Source organism: Panthera uncia, assembly GCF_023721935.1.
Source record: "Panthera uncia isolate 11264 chromosome D3 unlocalized genomic scaffold, Puncia_PCG_1.0 HiC_scaffold_8, whole genome shotgun sequence".
Taxonomy (NCBI): Eukaryota; Metazoa; Chordata; class Mammalia; order Carnivora; family Felidae; genus Panthera; species Panthera uncia.
Genome location: NW_026057586.1, coordinates 44,955,639 through 44,978,841, shown reverse-complemented (window position 1 = coordinate 44,978,841; position 23,203 = coordinate 44,955,639). Strand labels below are relative to the sequence as shown.

Sequence of the window (23,203 nt, the reverse complement as noted above, 5' to 3'; positions counted from 1 at the left end):
CTTGTTTGCATCAGTTTGGAGATAAGAATGGTAATCCTTATGTCTAAATTAATAGATTTTATGTGGCTCAAAAACCTATTTTATTCATTTCTTGTCTTCAGAGCCATTGAGTCTAGGCAGCCAGGGGGTCTGGGCAACCGGGACAGGCCAAATCCACAGAACAACTTTGCTGCCCCTTTGCCTCTGGCCTTGGTGTTGGGTCCTATGCTTGAATATTTCTTTATCACTGTTTCTGGCAAGTGGTTGGTTCTTTGTGTTGAAATAGCCCCAAGCTGCTTTTCTGCCCACATTTGTAGGGTAGGATCCGGGGGATATTTGTCACTCATGTTGGGTGAGGACTTTATATTGGAAATAAATTATTCCTATTATACAATCCTGAATTGGGTTCTGAAGATGCTTCTGCTTGTCTACCTTTCCCCCAAGTCACCCATCAGAGTCCTTCTCTGTGGGACACCCCTGACTCCCTCTGTCTCATCTTCCTATTTCTTTTCTTTACCCGTGATTACTTTTTCTTTCTTTCCTATTTGATGAAACTGACAGAGTCAGTTCCTTCATAGTGTAAAATCTGGAAGACAAACCAACCTTTCTAACACTAACAGTGAGAGCTTCTTACAGCCTAACCTCCACGTGTGAGGTTGTACTAAACAAGGCCCACCGTGCCTCTCTCCTTGCTTTCCTCCCTCCCGCCTCCTTTCTTTCTTCTCTCCTCCCATCCCTTCTCTTCTTCTTTCACCCTTTCATTTCTTTCTTCCAGCGAATATTTATTGAGCCCCTATGATATTCCCTGTTGCTCGCACTAGGCACTGAAGAGGGTTCAGTGAATAAAACAGATCAAGATGCTTCTCCCCAAAGCTAGGGGAATGATAGAAGTGGGTAGGGTGGACATCCCAACCTATTATTCTTCTATATGGAAAGCTGAAATATTGGTGTCATCTTACTATTTTTTCAGTTGTTCTGAATGTAAACCTATGGTAGAGATGAAGGAGAAAAATGATAACAGAAGGTCACTTACAGTTTCTCCTGGAAAAGCCATCTCTCTGTAGGTTTATCACGGTGAGCCTTGGCATCTTCAAAGGTTGGAGCTGCCACAGGGATAAGAGATCATTCAGCACAGTGCTCCCCAGAATTTTCACAAAGTGGCCCTGGGGCAGAGCAACATGAATCACTGTCCCTGAAAGATGCCTGGACTCTTTAGCATGAAGCCGCCAGACACATGGGAAATTTCTTTGAAATATCTTTTGTGATTTAAAAATTAATGTATTTTTTGCATGCTTTTCATAACATAGCTGTTTGTTTTAATATAAAAATTATCCTCTCAAGATCACATATTGGATGATTCCATTTATATGAAATGCCCAGAATCGGCAAATCCAGAGGCAGACAGTAGATTAGCTGTTGCCCAGGGCTGTGAGGGTTGGGGGCTGTGAGAGTGATGGCTAAGGCATACAGAGTTGGTTTTGGGGGTGATGGAAAGATCTCAAATTAATTGTGTGATTGTTGTACAATCTGTGAATATATTAAAAGCCATCGAATTGTATGCTTTAAATGGGTGGATTGTATGGGATGTGAATTTTATCTCATGAATCTGTTAAAAAAAAAAAAAGCTGTCCCTCCCAATCTTCAAGGAAAACTGGCATTCTGGGAAGATGCAGTTGTAGCTTTTCCCCACTGCGTGAGCAGTGGTTAAATGCACCCATTTGAGAATGGAGACTCTAGCCCAACCCCATTAATATACTGACTTATAGAAACCTGAGCTGTGAGGTGACTTGCCCAAGGCCACCCACAGCAAACAGCAGAGCCGGATTTCCTGTGTCCCAGTTCAGGACAACAGGATTAGCCTCCAAACGTACTTTGCATTGAGCTTGAATTTACCTTGTTTCACTTCCTAAATCATTTACTTACCAAGTTGTTTTAGCCACACATGTTCCCTGGTCCTTGGCTTTCTTTGGCTTTCCACGTCCTGGATGTTTCCAAAACAAGAGGCTGAGTCTCTGGATACCTCATCCCGTTTTCTGCAGGGGCTGAGTGGGAGTGGCAGGAGGAGGAGGAGGGGCTCCACCCATTCTTGCCTTGAGCCCCACTGAGCCAAAGGCCAGCTCTGACTTCAAGAGGCTGTGGGAGTAAGATCCACTATCTGTTTAATCACCAGTGGTATCTGGATGGAAGCTCAGCCAGGACACTCTCATCCTAACCTGTGCAGCACTGGGCAAGCTGTGAAAGTGAAATGCTGAGGTCAGATATGAGGACAGATCATGTAGTAACCTGCAGCCCCGTGACCTTGCTTTCTCCAGATGACCTCATGCCGAGAAATGCACAAGTGCATCAAACGTGGCCCCTCCCGGCCAGGCTGGACCATTTCAGCGAGGGGTAGGCTCAGATGATCTCTGGTACCTTGGAGCCTCCCTTTTGTCTGGTTCTTTTTTTTTCCCTTTTTTTAAATGTTTGTTTGTTTAGAGAGCATGTGCGCAAGTAGGGGAGGGACAGAGAGAGAGAAGGAGAGAGAGAATCCCTGGTGGGCTCCGTGGTGTCAGTGCAGAGCCTGACGTGGGGCTTGACCTCACAAACCATGAGATCATGACCTGAGCTGAATCAAAAGGCAGATGCTTAAACCAGTTGAGCCAAACATGTGCCCCATATCTGTCTGGTTCTACATAGTTCTTGCCTCCATTCTTTAAATTTTTTTTTTTTTAACATTTATTTATTTTTTAGAGGGGGAGGGGCAGAGAGAGAGAGGAGACGCAGAATCTGAAGCAGGCTCCGGGCTCTGAGCTGTCAGCACAGAGCTGGAAGTGGGGCTCGAACTCACGAACCATGAGATCATGACCTGAGCCAAAATCAGACACTCAATCGACTGAGCCACCCAGGCACCCCTTCTTGCCTCCATTCTTTCATGAGATCTTTACAAAGGTCCTGTGAGGTGGTCGAGGAGAGCATTAGTTACCTTTATTTTTCAGATATGGAAACCAAGGCTTAAGAATCCAAGTTGCCCAAGGTTTTTAAGGCAACAAATGGAGAGCTAGACCAGGCTGTTTCCACCAGGTTCTGAGCTGAGATTAGCAGACTGCTCATGGAGGACAGTGCAAAGTTCACCCATGGCCTTAAAGAACAGTATGAGCATTAATCATCATCTGTTGCTTTTGAAGATCACCTCCAACATAGCTTTGTTTTAAATCTATGCCCAAGGCCGAAATGGAATTAAAAAGATGTGAGAGACAGCAGTCCTCAGTGTACTCAGAAGTATTTCTTAATAAGTAGCTCTCTCTCCACTCCTCCCTTCCTTGAATGTGAGAAGTTAGGAAATGAGCAGTCATAAGCAGAGATGGCAGTGTGAGATATTTCACAGAGGGGGTGTTTAACCACCTGTCTAGGAGATGAGCAGCTCGTCCTCGAGGTGGCTTTAACAGAGAACCAGTCCTTCCACAGCCGAGTGAAGGAAATTTGGGAAGTTTGGGGTCTGGAATTCTGGGCCAAGCCATCTCACCGTCTCTGTCAGGAGAGATCCCCGCCCCTTTGATTAGGGTTCAGTTGTCTTACTATAATTCAGTTAGAGTCAAAAGATTAAAAATTATCTGCTGCTCTAGCTGCAGTATTTAAAAAATATATATTTATTTATTTATTTTTGAGAGAAAGAGCATGAGCGGGGGAAGGACAATGAGAGAGGGAGACAGAAGATCTAAAGCGGCTCTGCGCTGACAGTAGCGAGGCCAACGCGGGGCTCAAACTCACGAATCCTGAGATCGTGGCCTGTGCCGAAGTCGGACGCTCAACCAACTGAGCCACCCAGGTGCCCCTCTAGTGCCAGTATTTCTAAAGCACTTTTTAAAATCTGCAAGATCCTTTCTTCAAATGAAATAAAATATGTTAATCTGAGAAAAGCAGAGTTAGGAAAAAGAGGCATGTTGGAGGATGAGCTACCTGGAGCTCCTTGCCTTGCCCGCAGTTCTGGCAGCTGGCTGTTACAAAATCTGGAATTCTGACGTAATCTCTTACTTCATCTATGGGGAAACGGGACATAATAGCAGTGATCATGGTTATATTTCATTGTGCTCTCACTTTACACTCATCGTTTTATTCTCCCAACAGCCCCACAAGATACGTGTGTTATTTTCTCGGATCATCAGAACAGGAACTTGAGACTCAGGATGATTAAGCAACTTGCCTGAAGTCACTTAAAGAAATGCATGGAGGGACAAGGGACTAATGTCCAGGACTGTCTGGCTGCAAAGCCAGCCCTGGGCTAAGCCTTCAAAAACACACATTTCCCACTAGACCCATACTCTGCAGGGACAAGACCTTGATGGAAACTTGAGGTAGATTTGTTTTTCTGTCCCTCAAAGGGCACCTTTCATGATGCCTGCTTTGAACAGTGGAAGGGCCCTGACTGGTCTGTGGCTCTTGGTGTCCTAAAGGAGGGGTTGGCAGTTTGTCTGTGACTGAGAAGTAAGTCAGGCCACATCCCCAAAGTCCCTGAAGCTGGAGCAGCAGGGATGCCAGGCCTCGGTCCCTGACACATAAACTGCATTGTCGCTTAGAGTGACTTCCGCCTGGAAGCTGGCACTTGGGGGGGACTTGGCAGTAGAGCAGGCTAAGCCCTTTGGGAGCATCTGATCCAAAGTCCTTACTGTACTTACTTGGAGTGACAACAGAGGAAGAGGAGAAAGTCACGTGCCAGTGCTGACCATGCCACCTGGGAGTACAAAGTTTTCAATGTTCCTTGAGTATAAGTCTGCTCATTTATAAGTTACATACCTGGCTGTCAGTACTGTTCTATATTATGCATATTTCAATCTATCCCCAAATTAAAAAAATTAAAGAATGAGATAAAATATACACCTAGAAATTCTACTATTTTTCTCCTCTCCCCAGTTGGGTTGTGTTAAGGATAAATTTGGAGCACTCACTTTGGAGAACTCTGGACCAGCCTCCCTATGAGCTGGGTAATTTAGGAACCTGAGGCCGGATGTTCAGTTTTAGGTGGTTTTTCATTCTGAGCACCACCCCCCCACCCCACTGCCATAATATCATTACTTCATTCAGTTTTTTTATTGTGGTAAAATATACATCACATAAAATTTACCATCTCAGCCATCTTTAATTGTACAGGTCAGTGGTATTAAGAACATTCACCTTGTTATACAGTCATCACTGCCCTCCATTTCTAGAACTTTTTCATCTCCCCAAAGTGAAACTCTGCCCCCATTAAACAATAACTCCCCATTCTCCAGGCCCTGGTAATCACCATTGTATGTTTTGCCTTTATGAATTTGACTACTCCAAGTCAATAATTATTTTTAAGCTCCTATGATGACTCAGGTGGTGGTTTGGCACATGAGAGAGGTGAGCAAAGCAAATGAAATTCCCACCCTCCAACCTCCAATAAAGTCTGCTTTAATGAACTAAACTTACCTAACCTAGCTCTACTTTAGGTTAGCATCTTTGGAGAGCCCAGGAGATGGGCTATATCCAAGCTGGTGGCCAAGTGCGGAATACAGGGCAGGTGAGATGAGAAGGGTTGGGGGAGGTGAGGCTGGAACTGAGAGAGGTGTGACAGGTGACTACTGGATAAAAGGGAAAATACCTTCCCACAGAATTCCTAAAGAATTGGAGGAGAGATGGGACTTCCTGCGTCACATAGGTTGAAGCCGTATTTGTTTTAATTGAATGCTATAAGAGTCATCCCAAAAGGCTAGCGGGCATGCGAACATTGGGGTGTCCTCATTATCAGTAACCCGCGCGTGACTCAGGCTTCGGAGCTTGGGAGGAACAGGTGTCAGGTGTGGAGAGAAGAGAGTGGGTAGGGGCTACACCTCCGGGGTGCAGCTTGGCTGTGTGGCCGGAAGCCTGCCCACATCTGACTGGATCCCACGCTCTGCCCCTCCGCCTGCCTTTGCCTCAGGATAAAATTATACATTTCCAATTACAGGGCTGGTCAAAAATCAATACAAAGGTGGGAGAGAACAGATCATTTTTCTTACGGAAGTAACCATTTTCATTAATTTTTCATTAGCGCTGCCTTTGTTTTGCTATCCATCACCCGCAGAGCTGCAGCCTGCGTCAGTGAGTGTGCGTGCCTCTTGGCTTCAGGAGTTACTGCTTGATAAAGCCAGCAGGTCACTGCCCAGGACTACTGCCTGCGCAGCTGGTGTAGGTGACTGTTTTGTGACCATCCTGTTGGTTGGAATGTGCTTGAAAACACCAAAACTCAACCCTACCTCTATAATGGAAATTCTCTTTGTAGCACATGTTGGGGTTCGTTGCATTTCTTTTCAGGGGTGTACGTAAGTCAAGCCCTTCGTGGACTCTTGGTGCTGATTGACATGAGGGGTCTGTTTGGCTGGTGTACTTGGCTGAGGGCCAGCTGTATGCCTTTGGGACCTTGGGCCTCTGCCTGAGTGAGGGCGGTTTCTTGTGTCTTGACATGTGCTTCTCTGTGCTTTTAATGCAATTATTTTATCCTTAAACTCAGTTCCCTAAGTTCAGCCTGCCCCATCTCTCTATGAAGCCTTCTCCACTCCCCATTATGGCAGAATTGCTTGGCCAGTAAACCTTATCCCCCGCCCCTCCCATTATGCTCTTCATACAAGTGCGTTGACTACTCACGTGGGTCTCCCCCTAACAAACCTTTAGTTATCTGAGAACAGGGGCAGTGGCTTTTTAGTTTTCAATTGTCAACACCTAACAGCACCTGGCCAATGGTAGGTGATTAATGAATGTCATTAAAAAACATAAAAACAAAAGACAAAAGGCAACTGGAAGTCATTCCTCACTTTGTATAAGCAAGGGTAAGACCCCTCATTAGCAGTGGGAGGTGAAGCAGGCCTGACATTACCCCCAAATGACTTATCCTATTGTAAAAGAACTAGGTGCTAATCCCAGCTCTGTGGCTAATTAGCTGTGTAACCGTGAATAAGTCATTAACACTGAGTACTTATCAATAAAGGGGGGATTCTCTTCCAGCCCTAATGTCCTTAACCCCAAGAACCTCTGCCCTTGGAAAAGAATCCTCCCTCCCATACCTCACTCGTCAAACTGAATGACACATGAGCTTTCTGGTGCTAATTCCCTCCGCTGGCCCCTATCACTAGGCCGCTAGGCTCCCTCTCCCTCCTCACACCGAGGCTTGTCCGGAGCACTGCTTGCCACACTGGTTGTTACCAGCCTCCTCCTCAGCTTTGTGCCATCAATTCTCTCTGGACCTTTTACTGTTTTCTACAATGTGTTTTTATATGACTACATTTGGGACAATCACCCTCATAGAAAACATTTTCACACCCCCGCCAAAATTCCCTCAAGTCCCTTTCTAGCCACTGGCCCCCACTCCCCCACCTCTACCCTAGAGGTAACCACTGCTTTAGTCTTGCCTGTTCTGGAACATCATATAAATGGAACTGCGTAGCAAGTATTCCTGTGGTTGCTTGACACTTGATTCCACATAACTTTCTTGAGATCCATTCACGTTGTTGCATATGTCAGTAGTTCATTCTTTTAAATCACTGAGTAGTATTCTGTTGGTTGAATAAACCACAATGTGTTTACTGATTCTCTATTGTTGGAGGACATTTGGATCGTTTCTGGCTTTGGTCTTTTTTGTGTTGTTTGTTTCGTTTTAGTTTTGGTTTTTTGGGTCTTTTTGTGTTTTTAACTCCTTTTATATTTGTTTCACTTTAATTTCTAGATGTAATAAAATCATTTAAAAAATGTCACCTCTCACTTACTACCTACGTGACCATGAGTGGGTTACTTAGACGCTCTGAGCTAATTTCCTTATTTGCAAAATGGGATAATGATAGTAGTTTTGCCATAAGATTGTTTTGGTTATTTTTTTCCCTTTCTAAGGTAAAATTTTTATATTTGAAGAACATCATACTGCACATTTTCTATTTTTTTTTAATGTTTATTTGAGAGAGAGAGCATAAGCAGGGGAGGGGCAGAGAGAGAGGAGGACAGAAAATTCAAAGCAGGCTCTGCACTGACAGCAGTGAGCCCAATGCAGGACTTGAACTCATGAACCACAAGGTCATGACCTGAGTAATGCCCAACCGACTGAGCCACCCAGGCGCCCCATATTGCACATTTCACACAGTCATGTAAGAAAGCAAAAATGTATCCTTCCCTCATCCTAGAAATAAAGAAGGGCGTAAAAAATTTTTTTAAAAAATCATGAAACTTGGAAGTTTAGCACCAGCATCCGAAATAAATTTTTAAAAAAGGGAAAAAAAGCATTTACTACATATTTTAGATTTGTTTGGTTGAGGTTCTCCATATGTGGTATTAATAATTCTTCTTTCAATTCCTATTACCAAAACAGTAAAAACCAGGAAAAAAATATTTTACATATTCATATAAATATGTAGCCACATTATAATGATTAGGTTCATATATTCAATCACTTAGGATATTGCCTAGAATATAGTAAGCACTATATAAATATTTGCTGTTATTTGTGTTATTATTGAGCTGTCTTGAGGATACGGGTGACATTCTATTCTTGGAAGCACATCTGTGGTTCAGGCATTATATGAGGAGTGTAGATTTTGAACCTCATTCTCGTCACTCACACCCCTTCTTATAAACATCATGTAAGCTCACTTGTAACCCTGGTGTTAATTTTATTTTTACTGAAAGAATATTAGATGATATGAAATAGATACGGTTCTCAAATATTCAAACTGAAAAAGTATTATCAACCTAACTTGCTGAGCCTCTACCCTTGGCAAATACACTATTAGGAATTTTTGAAGTAGAAAATATTCCGAATAATTCTTGGTTTATAGAGTGTAGAAAATAATAGCTATATCCAATCATTCATGTTAAGATGTGCCATTTTAATAAAGTAAAAAGTTTTTTGGGGGGGAGGGAATTGTGTATTTTCCTCTGCCATTTCCTTCTAGCTACTGGCCTGCCTCTCTTTTCCTCTGGAAGATCTTAAAGGAATCATGTGCAATCACTGTCTTTACCTCCACGCCTCTGATTCCCTTCTGAGCCTGCTGTGGTCTGGCTCTGAATCCGAGCTCATCACAATCGCTTCCTCTCGGGGCAGCAATGGCCCTGTTATTGCCACACCTGATAAACGGGTTTCAGTCCTGTCCCTGTTTAACCTCTTTCGGGCACTGGACACTTTCATCCTCCCTTTGAAACATCCCCTCCACCCCAATTTCCCGCCCCATTTGATTCCTACCCCCTGGGCCACTCATTCTGGGTCTCTACCCACATCTGAGCTGGTGGGTCTCCAGGTGCACACCCCCCCCCCCCGCCCCAACCCACCCACCCCTATACACTCCCTGGGCTTCAGGCAATTTCTTGTCAGTCATCACTCCAAAACCACATGTGTAAGCTCAGCTCCTCCCCTGGTGTCCACTCTAACTGTCCCCATCTCTGCTCACCTAGTTGCCCACAGCCACCTCCCTGCCATATGCTCAACACCAAACTGTTGAGAGTCCTCTTTACGTGCCCTACAAATGCAAGCTCCTTCCTGCCTCCCTTCCCTCTTTCTCTCAAGGGCTCCCCAACCATCTGGAAGCCTGAGGTAGACACTGTGGAATCATTCTTGATTCTTTTCTCTCCTTCACCACCCACATCCAATAGCTCATCAAGTTCTGCTGTTCCTACCTTGGAGATGTCTCATGAGTTCACCCCTTCTACCTCCCAGCTGCTTTTATTTGTCATAATAGCTCTGTAAGACAGCTGGAATAATCTCCCAATTTATCTCTTCAGTCTCTGTCTGCTCTGCTTCCTACTCCATTCTGCCCCAAAAATTCGTAAAAGCAAATCTAATTACATCACTCTTCTGCTTAGAAATATAATGGTTCCTTGTTGGCCATGGCTGGCTCCCCCACTGGGCCTGCTGGCCTCGGGGTCGCTGGAGGTAGGGCTCCCACCTCAGGGATGCTGAGTTAGTTTTGGGGCCTAGATTTCTGCAAAGAGTTCCCTTCCCTGCCCCTGTTCCGCTCTACAGGGACCTTGCTGTTCTCAGCATCCTGGCATCGCGCTTCTTCAAGCCTCAGTGCTCTGGCTCAGCCCAGGCTATTGTCTCTACATGAAACCCTCTCTGCTCCACATTTCCTTCTTTGTGTTCCTGGTGGGGTCATCCTACAAGATTCTCCTCCTCCCCAGCTGTGTCAGGGCTTCTCTGGCTTCCCTAGGATGGATTCCCTATAAGTGTTTGTTCCTTCGCCTGTGTTCCCTGGCTCATCTGCACATACCTGTCAGGGCATCGATTGACTCTGCTGATGTATTACAAGGCTGCCTGCCTGCATTTGCTGGGATCTCCCTCAGCAATCTTCTCCCGCCTGCATCCTTGGTGGCTAGCACAGCGCCTGGCACGCTGGCCCCACTTAGAGCTTGGCCCGCGAGTAAACGGATGAACCTCCCTTCTTCCTTCCTTATTTCCAGCACTGCTTGTCAGATGGTGCCATTGGCAGTGTAAATAGCTGACAAAAATTGAGTGTGGTTTTGTAAATGCTGCCTTAGTTAGGACCTCCAGTTTCTCTGAGTCAGTTTTGGAACGTTTTATTTCACTGATGCCTTTTATTTCAAAAGAAGAAAATTATAGAGGGATGGAGGAGGGGACGACAGGAAAGAGCCTTCTCAACTCTGAAACCTGTTTGATTTGAGTGTAATCAGAGACTGGCTTATTGCATTGTAAAGAACTTCCAGGCTGTGGAGCCCCGCTGAGGTGGGTTTCCTGGTTCCTGGGGAGTAACGTGCATTTCTTCAAGCAGCAGGGCACTGCCTTCTTGCCCAGCTTTTGCAGCGTGGAGAAGCCTCACAGCACAGGGCAGGGGCAGTGGGGGGGGGGGGATCTGAGGCCTGGCGAGGGTGACATCTGGGAAGCAGAGCTGCCTACAGGGACAAATGTAGGGCAAAGCACTCATCTGGAGGGTGCTCTGGGACATTCCAGGAGTGAATTTTTCCTATTGGTGGGCTAGACTCGTTGAGTTAGCAGTCAGCCTTGGTTTTCTCATTCACAAGAAAACCCTAAGGAAAGATAAGATACATGAAACATGGCAAGACTAAAAGTGAAGCTTATAGGGACTTTGTACACCCAAAAGAAGGCTCTTTGCTTTATTCAGAATAAGAAGAGAAAAAAATAATGGTGAACATGCACTGAGCCCTGTCCTCTGTATGTGTTAATGCGTTTATTCAAAGTCTCACAAAACTCCTATGCATTAGACACTGCCATTACCCCTAGGTTTTAGATGAGGACTCTGAGACACAGAGAGGTTGCCTAATTTTTCCCAAGGTCACACAGCCAGTGAGCAGGATCTGTACCTACACTGGTATCCATCGTGCCACAGAGCTTCTCAAGGCAAGAAGGAGGGAGAGGCTGGTGCCGACTGGGGCCAAGAGAAAACAGATCTACTTCACTGCTGTTTTATTTCTGCCTTCCTGATCTGAGAGAATGGACTTTGAATTGGAAGGAGTAAATCAAACACGACAAGGAAGGGACTAGACTTTAAGACTGGGGCAGACTGAGCTGGCATGAATTTAAGTCTCCTGGTCTAGATGAAACACAATCCTGGATAAGGAAAGGATTTTTGTAGATTTCCTAGAGGAAGCGGCATGGGGGTAAAAACTGAAAGTCAGTAAGTGTTCCCGTTATCAAAAAGGATCTAAAAATGGGCTATGTTAATGGCATCTTTTCCACATTATGTATTAGGATTTTAAAATTGCAAGTAACAGGGCGCCTGGCTGGCTCTATCAGTAGAGCATGTGACTGTTGATCTCAGGGTTGTGAATTTGAGCTCCACATTGGGTGTAGAGATGACTTAAAAATAAAATCTTAAAAAAATTTTTTTTCAATAAAATGTTGAATAGCATAAGCCAATTTAAACAGCTTAAATAAAGTAGAGCTTTTTGTAAGGACACAGAGCTGTGTTACAGAAGCAAGGGTAGGGATGGATTAGGCCTCAGGACTGAACCAGAACCAGAGAATCACTGTTGCTTCTGCTGTACATTTGCCTCTGAATTTTCCTGTGGCTGTGAACTTGGGGGCCCACAGAGTCCAGGTTGATGGTTCCTCTTTTGAAGAGCTAGTCAGCCTGAGACCAGAGTCTCTAGGACCCAGTGATGTATTCCTGGGTAAAGGACTCTGGGCTGATCAGTGGTGGGGGAGAGTCCTGGGTAAACAGAGCTGCTCTATGTACAATGGCAAATGGAGGTGGACAGGGGGAGGTGCGGGTGTCAGTTCACAGGGAGTTGTGCAGAGGGGCAGGGAACTGTACTTAGGTGGGAGGAGGGTGTCTACACTGATACCCAAATTTCTCACCAAATTCTGGAATATGTTCATAAATAGTTTTCCAAGAAAGCAGACTCCTCTGAACCCTTCAGAAGATCTAATTCTACCCCCCCCCCCCACTTGTTTTTTGAGAGAAAAAGAGCACAAGTCGGGGAGGGGCAGAGAGAAGGAGAGACAAAAATCCCAAGCAGGCTCCATGCCATCAGCACAGAGCCTGATGCAGGGCTCGAACTCACGAACTGTGAGATCATGACCTGAGCTGAGATCAAGAGTCAGACACTTAACCAACTGAGCCATCCAGGTGCCCTGTCATTTCCCTTTTGATAGACTTACTGAAAGGGTCAGTAAGGAGAATGGCATAGACAAAATAATCAGGATAATGTTATGAAAAGCTGTAAGGGCATCACCTTTGTCTTCTTCATCTTTGAGTGGCTGGTGCATAGAGCAGGGCTGGTACACAGCAAGTGCTCAATAACTGAAGAATGAATGAATGAATGAATGAATGAATGAATGAACGAACTATGCTGAATGATAGCATAGTCCTGTGAAGTCATGGCTGTTGAGGGCACCTGTACCCACAGAATACTGATCAATGGACTGGGGTCATCCTGGAGAGAAAACTTTGACAGTGAGCTTTGGTAGGACAATTACATCAGTGATTTGGGGGCAGACAGGCCATGCTTACAGAACTCTCACATGACTGGAAGCTAGAAAGAGGGTGAGATAGCCTCCTGGGGACAGACGGAGGTTCCCAAAGCAGCCAAGAGGCCGGAATGAAGGAAAAACACCAATTCTCTGGAATTTCACCAGGACTAACAGCAAGTTCTTCATGTGGCTAAGAGGGACCAATTATATAAGGAGTATGGGATACCTGCCTTGATCGAAGTCAAGCTCAGAGTGGTGTCTGCTTCTTGGGCTGTACTAAGTTGGGTATAATGCCAAGATTAGGGGCATTTTAGTTGAAGAAATGGGGGCTGCTTAATCTGGTGAAGAAAGTCTTAAGGGCCGACGCAATGTCTTTCTTCAAACAGTGGGGACCAGTGGCCCATGGGAGGTCAAAGGGTAACCAAGGCCTGTTGCATCTGATGGCAGTGAGCTCCCCATAATGGTAGTAAAAGCCTACATTTGTGCAGGGATTTGCCATTCTCCATTCTCTCTTACTTGCTCCCCACACAGCCTTTAGGCAGAGTTGAGGCAGACCATGTGCCCTTATTATAGCTAGAGAAACCGTATGTCTAAAGACAGAACGTTTAAGTGACCTGTTGAAGGTCATACATTCACAAGTGGCAAGGCTAAGGCAGGAATCCAGATGTTCTGGTTTCCAGTGTGATGGACACTTCAAGCTTCCCATGATCAAGGTGTTGAAAGAGAAGCCAGAAGACCGTGGCAGGGATGTCGTGGAGGTGAGTCCTTCCATGGGAGAGAGAAGGGCTGCCTTGAAGACCCCCAGCTCTTGGGGCACCTAGGTAGCTCTGTCAGTTAAACTCAGCTCTTAATCTCAGGATAGTGAGTTTGAGCCCCCCACTGGGCTTCACGCTAGGTGTGAAAACTATTTAAAAAATAATTAAAAGAAAGAAAAGCCCCCCAGATCTGTGTGTCTGTGATGGTGAGGATGCCCTATGAAGGATGTTAGGCTTTGCTGCAAATTGCCTATGTTTGTCACTGTGCAGATATCCCCCACCAGCCACCTGGTGAACACCAGGCTTGTGAGGGGAATGTTCAACATGAAAGCTGAGATGGTGCTTTCCCTGACTTTGTGCCCTCTACCATTTAAAAATGAGTTATGTCATTTATTCTAAAGGATGATTTAAGGAAATTGCTGCTTCTGCCTTTTGGAACCATGTGTCTAATACTTGGGGCTTTACTTCAAGGTTTATGAGTTCTGAATTTTTTTAAAAAAATATTTATTTTTGATGGGGGAGGTGGGGATAGAAAACGAGCTAGCTCATGCAAGTGGGGTAGGGGTAGAGAGAGAGGAGACAGGATCCAAAGTGGGCTCTGTGCTGAGTGGAGAGCCCCACGCAGAGCTCCAAGTCACGAACCATGAGACCATGACTTGAGCCAAAGTCAGACGCTTAACCGATTGAGCCACCCAGGTGCCCCAAATTCTGAATTAATAGCAGAATCAAGCTTTCATTTGTCTGAGACTTCCTAATTGGTGGGAGTGGCAATCAGACACATTTAGTGTGGGTTAAAAAGCACTGGGCAATATGACAACTAAATGCAACGTGTGATTCTTGACTCATTCCAGAATGAGCAAACAAAACAAAACAGTTGTAAAAAAAATTCTTGGGAGTGGTGTGTGTGTGTGTGTGTGTGTGTGTGTGTGTGTGTGTGTGTATAAGAGAGAGAGAGAGAGACAGAGAGAAAGGGGTGAGGGAGGGAGAGTATCAAATCAGTGTTAAATTTCCGGAGAGTTACGTAGGAGTATGTTCTTTCTCTCAGGAGATTTCATGCAGAAGTACTTAGGGGTGAACTGTCAGGATAGGTGCAGTTTATTTTCACATGGTTCAGCCAGAACAACACAGAGAGAAGTGGGAGAGCAAATATGGCAAAATGTTAACAACCGATGAATCTAAGTAAAGGGTATGGGGTGGTATTTGTACTTGTGTTTCTACTTTTCTGAAGGTTTGAATGTTTTCAAATGAAATATAGGGCAAAAGTAGTTAACACTGAAATAAAGGCAGATTTCAAGAAACGTTTCTACTGTATTGTGAGCCTAAAAATGAAAAGCTCCAGTGAGTGGTAAGTAGGCAAGTTGAGGCAAACCGTGTTACCTTTTGTCTTTTCTTAGCAGTGGAAAGCCAGGAAGCCACAGAATAAAACAAAGACTGTTTTGTGTGGGAGATGAACTCATTTATCAGCCGCATTCAGACTGGAGAGGCAGAGGGAAAGATCAGACTGTTTAAGTTTCTTTTCTCCACCCCTATTCTATCGCTCTGATTAACCCTATAGTTACTTCCTGATGCTTATAAGAAGAGAAGGCAGCCCCACCTAAAATGCTAATATAGCCAGGATTCCAGCATGTTGCCACGCATACAGCATCTTTGAACTAGAAGCCATCGTTACTTTTGCTTTTCTGGCAAATACTCTTAGTTTAAATAAGTACAGAATTTAAGAATCTATCTTTAAAAGTAATATTGAAAGTCAGATAATTTGCCAAATAAAAGAAGTGACGTTTAAAAAAATTCCTTACAAATTCATCTAGAGAGTAACAAAATACATCTTTTACATAAAAGTGTTGCTGGGAAGTGTTTGGGTTGCGAATGTGTAATTTGGAAAGTTATTACACTTGTTACAGACACTTTTATGGACCCAGGAAAATTTTACACAAGGCAGGTTCAACCTGTTTGTCAATCTGCTGTTCCTCCCGGAACCCAAAGGAGTCCATAGGGCCTGGGTGCAATAGTTGGCCAGAGCTGACTTAGAATCTGGGCTCCTTCATTGATTTACTCTTTGGCTCATCCCTAATGTTAACTATTTGTGTCTTCTTGCTTTATTTCCCTGATGAGTCTTGGCTAGTTTTATCAATGTTGTTGATTTTCTCAAAGAACCAATGTTGATTTCATTGCTTTTCTCTATTGTATCTTCTGGTTCTGTTTTATTGATTTCCATCCTGATCTTTATCATTTTTGTTCTTCTGCTTCCTTTGGATTTCATTTGCTCTTCAATTTCTAGTTTCTTAAGGTGGGGGTGAGGGGTCATTGACTGGAAGACTTCCTTCTTTTCTCATATAGATATTTAGTGCTATAATTACCTTCTGAGTACTGCTTTAGCAAAATCCCACACATTTTGATATGTTATATTTTCATTTTAATTACGTTCAAAATACTTTCTAAATGCCCTTTTGATTTCTTCTTTGATTCATGTGTTATTTAGAAATGTGTGTTTAGTTTTCAAATATTTGGGGATTTTCTAGAGATCCTTCGGTTGTTGATTTTTTTTTTATGCCTATTTATTTTGAGAGAGAGAGAGAGAGCTCACAGCGGGGAGAGGCAGAGAGAGAGAAAGAGAGAGAGAATCCTAGGCAGGCTCTGTGCTGTCAGTGTGGAGTCTAACACGGGACTCAAACCCACGGACCATGAGATTATGGCCTGAGCCAAAATCAAGAGTCAGATGCTTACCTGACTGAGCCATCCAGGTGCCCCAACAGTTAATTATCCTTTAAATATATTTAAGTTATAAGAAATAAAGCCTTCTATGCTTACCTGGGTAGTTATCATTTCCAGTGCTCTTAATTCTTTGTATAGATGCAGGTTTCCATCTGGTATCATTTTCCTTCTGTCTGAAGGACTTCCTTCAACATTTTGTAGAGAGAGCTACTGGTGATGAAATCTTTTAGCCTTTGTATGTCGGGAAAAGTCTTTGTTTTTTGAAAGATATTTTTACTGGGTATAGAAATGTAAGCTGACAGTTTTTGTCTGTCAGTACTTTAAAGTTGTTGCTCCATGGGTGCCTGGGTGGCTCAATCATTTAAGCCTCCAACTCTTGATTTTGGCTCAGGTCATGATCTTGCAGTTTATGAGTTTGAGCCCCACATTGGGCTCCATACTGACAGTACAAAGCCTGCTTGGGATTCTCTTTCTGTCCCTCCCCTGCTTACACACGTGCTCTGTCTCCCTCCCTCTCTCTCTTGAAATAAATAAACTTAAAACAAATTAAAAATAAACAATAAAAAATAAAGTTGTTGCTCCAATGTCCTCTGGCTTGTATTGTTTCTGACAAGAAATTTTCTATCATTTTTATCTTTTCTATCGTTTTTACCTTTTTTTCTGTTCAAAACTTTTCCCTCCCCCCATGGCTGCTTTTAAGATTTTTTTTCTTTATCACTGTTTTTAAGCAATTTGATTATGATGTGCATTGGTATGTTTTTCTTCAAGTCTCTTTTGCTCAGAGTTCATTGAGCCCCTAGGATCTGTGGGTTGATCATCATCTTCAAGTTTGGAAAATATTCAACCATTATATATTCAAATATTTTTCTGTCCCCCACCTTCTACACACATTGCTTGAGAGAAACTTCAATTACGTGAAGTTGTCCCACAGCTCAGTGATGCTCTGTTCGTTTTGTTTCAGCCTTTTAAAAAAATCTGTGTTTAATTTTAGTTTCTATTACTATATCTTCAAGTTCACTAATTTTTTCTTCTCTAATATGTAATTTGCTGTCAATCATGGCAGGAATATTTTTCAGACATTGTAATTTTCATTTCTAGAAATTTTATTTTGTTCTTTTTCATATTTTCCATGGTGCAACAAATGTGTTCAGTCTTTAGCTCCTTGGACATAGGAATATAGATTAATAACTTTTTCAGGGACTCCTGGGGGGCTCTTTTGGTTAAGCATCTGACTCTTAGTCTTGGCTCAGGTCATGATCCCAGGGACATGGGATCGAGCCCCTGCTTAGGGCTCTGTTCTGATAGTAAGGATCCTGCTTGGGATTCTCTCTTCCTCTCTCTCAAAATAAGTAAACATTTTTTTTTAAATAACTTTTTAAAAAAAAGATTAGTAACTGTTTTAATGTTTTTGTCAACAAATTCTGTAATCTCTATAATTACTAGGTTGGTTTAGATTGATTTCTTTTTCTTCTTACTAGAGGTTGTATTTTCCTGCTTCTTTGCATGCCTGGTAATTTTTTATTAGATGCCACATATGGTGGATTTTACCTTGTTGGGTGCTGGATATATTTGTATTTCTATAAATATTCTTGAACTTTGTTTGAGCATGAGGTTGAGTTACTTGGAAATAGTTTGATCCCTTTGGGATTTGCTTTTAAGCTTTGCTAGGTGAGCTCAGAGCTATGTTTAGTCTAGGGCTAATATTTCCCTACCACCGAGGCATTCTCAGTATTCTAGCCAATGCTCCCTTAATTATAAAGTTTTCCACTCTGGCTGGTGGGAATTGGAACTATTACTGGCTCTGTCTGAGCAATAGTTTTTATATCTTTCTACATAGTTCTTTGCCTAGCCTTGGGTAGTTTCCTCAGACACATGCACTGATCAGCACTCAGCAGAAGACTCTAGGAAGACCCTCCTCAGTTCATTGCTCTTCTTCCTGTGTGTGTAGCTCTCTCCTCTCCATTACCCTATCCTAGTTGCCTTGGCTTCTGTAGATTGCCAGCTCTGTCTCTCCAACTAAGGGACACCACTGGCTTCTGCCTGGGTTACCCTTCCCTGCACCATGTCTGGAAATTTCTTCAAGGTAGTTACCCAGGGCAACCTTAGGGTTCACTGTTCTCTGTTGCCTAGTATCCAATCTCTTGAAAGCCATTGTTTCATATATTTTGTCTAGTTTTTTTAGTTGTTTCAGCTGGGAAAGTACATCTATTATTCCATATTGGTCAAATGTGGAAGTCCACCATGACTTTTTAAAAAATGTTTATTTATTTATTTTTGAGACAGGGAGAGCAAGCAGGGGAGGGACAGAGAGACAGAAGGAAAAAGAGAATCCCAAGCAGGCTCTGCAATATCAGTGCAGAGCCAAATGCGGGGCTCAATCTCACAAACTGTGAGATCATGACCTGAGCCAAAATCAAGAGTCAGATGCTCAACTGACTGAGCCACATAGGTGCCCTGGTCCAACACAACTTTTAATTGGGCAAAATCCAAAGTAAACATTTAATAACCCATAGTGCTTAAGGGCTTTAATATTATTAATAATTAATTCCCTAATGTATACCAGTTGCTTTACACATATTTTCATTTAATCTAGTGTTTATGAGTATTAACAAGCTCTCCAACTGGTGGAGTTGGTAACATGAAACCCATACTCTGCATGTTTTAGGAAGAGTAGACTTCATTTGTTTATTTTATCTGTCACCAATAGGCATTTCTTTAGCACCTACCAGGTGTGACATAAATATAAATAAGTCAGATCTTAAGTTTGGCCCTTAGATGTAGACATGTAAATATATTTTTCAATATCATATGGTAAGTGCAATAATAAAATAGGGTGCTTTAGAACCATAGTGAGGAGTCACCCAGCTGAGGGGCATATGGGAAGGTGGTGATAGGTAAAGGGTGTCTTAAAAGATGAGTGGCAGGTCATTAAGGAAGTAAGAGGATAAATATATTCCAAAACAGGGAGTCTTAAAACAATATGACACATCGGAGCTGAAAACAGTATGCAGGAGGCCGAGGATGGCCACAAATGAGGTTGAGAGGTAGGCAGAGTTAGAGCAAGGAGGGCCTTGGATGCCACCCTAAGGATCTGAGATGATTCTGAAAGCAATGAGGAACCACGTGGGGCTTTAACAGCTGAGTCAGCAGGCTACTGGGGCGGGGGGGTGTAAATTTCGGATGCCCCTTCCAATTCTCAGCAGAAAAACGAATTAAGATCTCATGGAAAGAGTCCACAGAGGGAGTTGATAATATGACATTGGGAAGGGGTAGTAGGGATGAAGAGGAAGAGACTGGGTTGAGAAATGCTTAGGAGATACTTTATGTCAAATTTGGTGACCCGCCAAAGTGGGGAGGGTGGGAAACGGATTCCTGGTTTGGGTGGGAGGTGGTGTCTTGAACTGAGATAGGATATTTAGAAAGAGAAGGGATAGAGCTAGGGGTCAAAGTAAGTTCAGTTCTGGATAGTCCAATGGAAATATTTTGCAGACTCTGCATCTGTCATTGCTGATGACAGAATATATTGAAATAAATCATTTCGATAAGTAAGATTATTTTAAATAAGATTGCATCTTACCCACTTGCATAACTCAAAGTCAAATGGCAGAACTATGTCTTATTTGTTTCTGTATTCTCAGAGCTGGCTACCCTGCCTGGGGATCTGGGAGAGATTGGCCCTGAAGCACAGGTGATTGGGAAGCCATCGATGGATGAGATCGCACAGGGAGACTGAGAAGAGCAATGACACACAAGAAAGAGATGTTCACGCCTTGGGGTGAGAATTTGAGAAATGTGAGATCTGGTTGCCTTGGGTCATCGATGGGCCCTGTGAAATACCATCTAGATACAGCTGAGCTGCTTTGTCAGTGGTTTTGATTTTTGGTTTTGCCCTCATGTATTTTTCAGATTAACACAAAGGCTTTTACTGATTATGCAGAAATCCTTTTGATCCATCGCTTGATTAGCTTTGCTTGGAAGAAAAGTTGTAAGAAATGGGTGGGTGTGAGGGTAGGAGTTGGAGGGTGGTTAACACAGAGGCAGAAAGCTATTGGAAGCATTTGGGGGTGTGGCTGTAGTTGCACCCTCTGGGGCTATGGGAAGTAAGTCAGATTTTGAAATTACAATGGCAGTAGGGAAACGATTACATAGGTCAGTGTTCTATTGTACAAATATCTCTACTCTGCTTAAATTAAGAGCTATAACTGAATTATTTTTAGAAATATGCAGTCTACTTAACAGAATTCCAAATTTTCTGGTATTCATATGTGTTAAGAGACCACATATTTGATAATATGACTCAGAACAACAATATTTTAAAGAATACAGTATCATTTCAAATAAAGAGCAATAATGGATGATATATTTCAGTTTTAGGGCCACAAGCAATCCACCTGCCACCACTTTCTCTTGCCAATCCTGTTGCCCATTACCACCAACACACAAACCAGCTGCATCAAATAGGTCACTCAAGTTGCAGACCTTTAAGTGATCCTTTAAAGCCTCCTCAAGATGGATTTAATCAACTGTCCCTACTGGTCTTCCTTCTTCTCCAACTAAGGTGATGCATCCTTGACTAGGATTTGGTCTTAACCTTCCAGAACAGGCTTTCTGAGTCAAGTTCTAGAGTTTGAATGGAATGCACAGCAAGTGTCTCTCTGGTTTTTTCCAGTCCTGTTAGTCAAGAGGATAATTTAATACCTGTACCATCTGTTCCTTATTTTGCAAGCACAATCTGATAGATGGATTGGGAGGAGTGATGAAATACTGGGTTTCACATTGAGTGAAGGAGAAAGAGAAACTGGGGGCCAGGAAGGGGAAGGAGAGAGAGGGTGAACTTGGAGTCATGTGAAATACAGTGGGATTGAGCTCTCTGAATCTAACATAGATCAAAGCACGCACAAAGGAGTTTCATGGTAAATAGTTAGGAGTATAGATTTACATACCTTTTCAAATTAAGGTCTAAGATCAGTATTTAAGTTTCGAAGAAACCCACACACATTAAAGCATATGGGAAAAAGCAGATTCCTGCACACCTGGAGTCAGCTATTGTTACAAGTGGTAGGTGCTACTGTAATTATTTCTTGTGTTGTAACTTCTGTTCATTCAAGCCTCCGATAGCTTTTTAAGATGAGGTGGGAGAATTCTGTAGCTGGTGGACTATTTCCACGGACCCGGGCAATTCTCTAACTAATTAAGAAAGGATGAGGGCCCTTGGGTTAAATTTCAGTTAAGAATTTCCCCGCCCCACTAACTCCGTTTGAAGTATCCATTCTGTCTTTCAAAAGAATAGAAGGCAACTATTGTTTAATAAACATCAGTGAAGCAATAAAAAAGGCACATAACAAAAGCATCCCAGGGAGAGGGGGGTTATCACCCGCTATTCCTACCTAGATCAAGGGAGCACAGTGATATCACCAAGTATTTTCCAAACTTGCCTGATCAAAGCATCACAAATGGTGGACATTGATTCACAAGCTCTTTACTTTTAGAGATTGAGATTCAGGACATCTGTGGGGACATGGGGTGAAGGGGATGGTAGAAGACTGAAACCTATAACTTTACCAAGTGCTTTTTGTGTGTCTTAAGAATGGGCAAGTTTGCAGATCGCTGATATGATCAATGAAGAGCTCATTGGTGGCTCTTCTCAGAGACACCACATCTTATCAGGGTTTAGTAATTCCTAATCTAACCAGTTAATCACTGCAGTGACATTTTTGTCTAGTGGCTTTCTAATGAAGCATACTGAACTTGCCAAGGACAGAGTAAAATATTTTTTCGCATGTGTTAGAAAACCAGAAAGAGTTGAGTACAAGATATTAATCAAACATGGTGTGTGTGTGTGTGTGTGTGTGTGTGTGTGTGTGTGTCGTTCCAAGTTTCTAGTGGACTTTGGTAAACATTTTTTTGACATACCAATGTCCTCATCTGCAAAATTGGGCTAATAATGCCAACTTCAGAGGGTTTCCATGAGGACTGAAGGGAAGAGCATCTGTAAACCACTTAGCACAGTGCTTGGCACGTAGTAAGCATTTCATGAAAACTTATTATCGCTATTGTCAGTTATATACTAGGATTTAAATCTTTATGATCAAATGATATTATGACTAAAAGTTTGCCTTAAATTTTCATACTTTTTATAAGTTATATCTTCAGACAACTTAGTTCTGTGCCATCACATGCGATTTTACCCAAATGGAATTTTTCTAGAATGCCTAAAACTGCTTTATTATTTCATAATTCTCAGAGCTACAAATCCTGCAGATGTCTTGTTTGATCTGTACAATTGAAAAAAATGAATCAGTTCTAACATTCGTGCATCTAGAGATTACACAAAAATCTAGATTTCCAGGTTTTCTGAGGAAAACGAGACATTTAAGCACATGGGCCCTTTGTTCTCCTGTTGGAGAACCTGCTGGCATTGAGTACGGCTGCCCCTTTGAATGGGGCACACATGCTCTTGCCTGTCCCCTAATTTATATGACTCACCTGGCCCTTGTAGGCATCTGAGTTTGTCATCTCTGCACCCAGGATGGTGTCTTATTTTCTCATACATCTGCGGATCGTCAGCTCTCAGACTGGTTAGTAGGTCATGAGTGGACAGATGGGAAAAACAGCAACTTAACTGTCCCTCACACCAACAGACTGTTTCAGCCTGTCAAGCCTGCACACTCCCAGCTGAATATGCATGGGTCCCGGTTTCCATGATGCCCCCAAAGCTCCTGAACACAGTCTGCCCCCAGCCGGGCACCCAAGGTCAACTTCCACTCCTGTCCAATTCCACCTTCCTTTGCCAGCCCTGTTTCACTCTTCTCCAGCTGACCCAGCTGCATCCCACCCCACTCTGCAAACCTGC

The 23,203-nt window shown here is 43.1% G+C and overlaps 1 protein-coding gene across 1 annotated transcript in view; it reads left to right on the top strand.

Moving 5' to 3' along the window:
• The window catches only part of TAF4B (TATA-box binding protein associated factor 4b), a 179,573-nt gene extending 159,213 nt beyond the window's left edge, over positions 1-20,360 (top strand). The window contains exon 15 of the mRNA XM_049620318.1: positions 19,989-20,360. Coding sequence (XP_049476275.1) covers positions 19,989-20,042 — 54 coding nt within the window. The 3' untranslated portion in view covers positions 20,043-20,360. The remainder of the gene's footprint in view (positions 1-19,988) is intronic.
• The last annotated feature ends 2,843 nt before the right edge of the window (positions 20,361-23,203 follow it).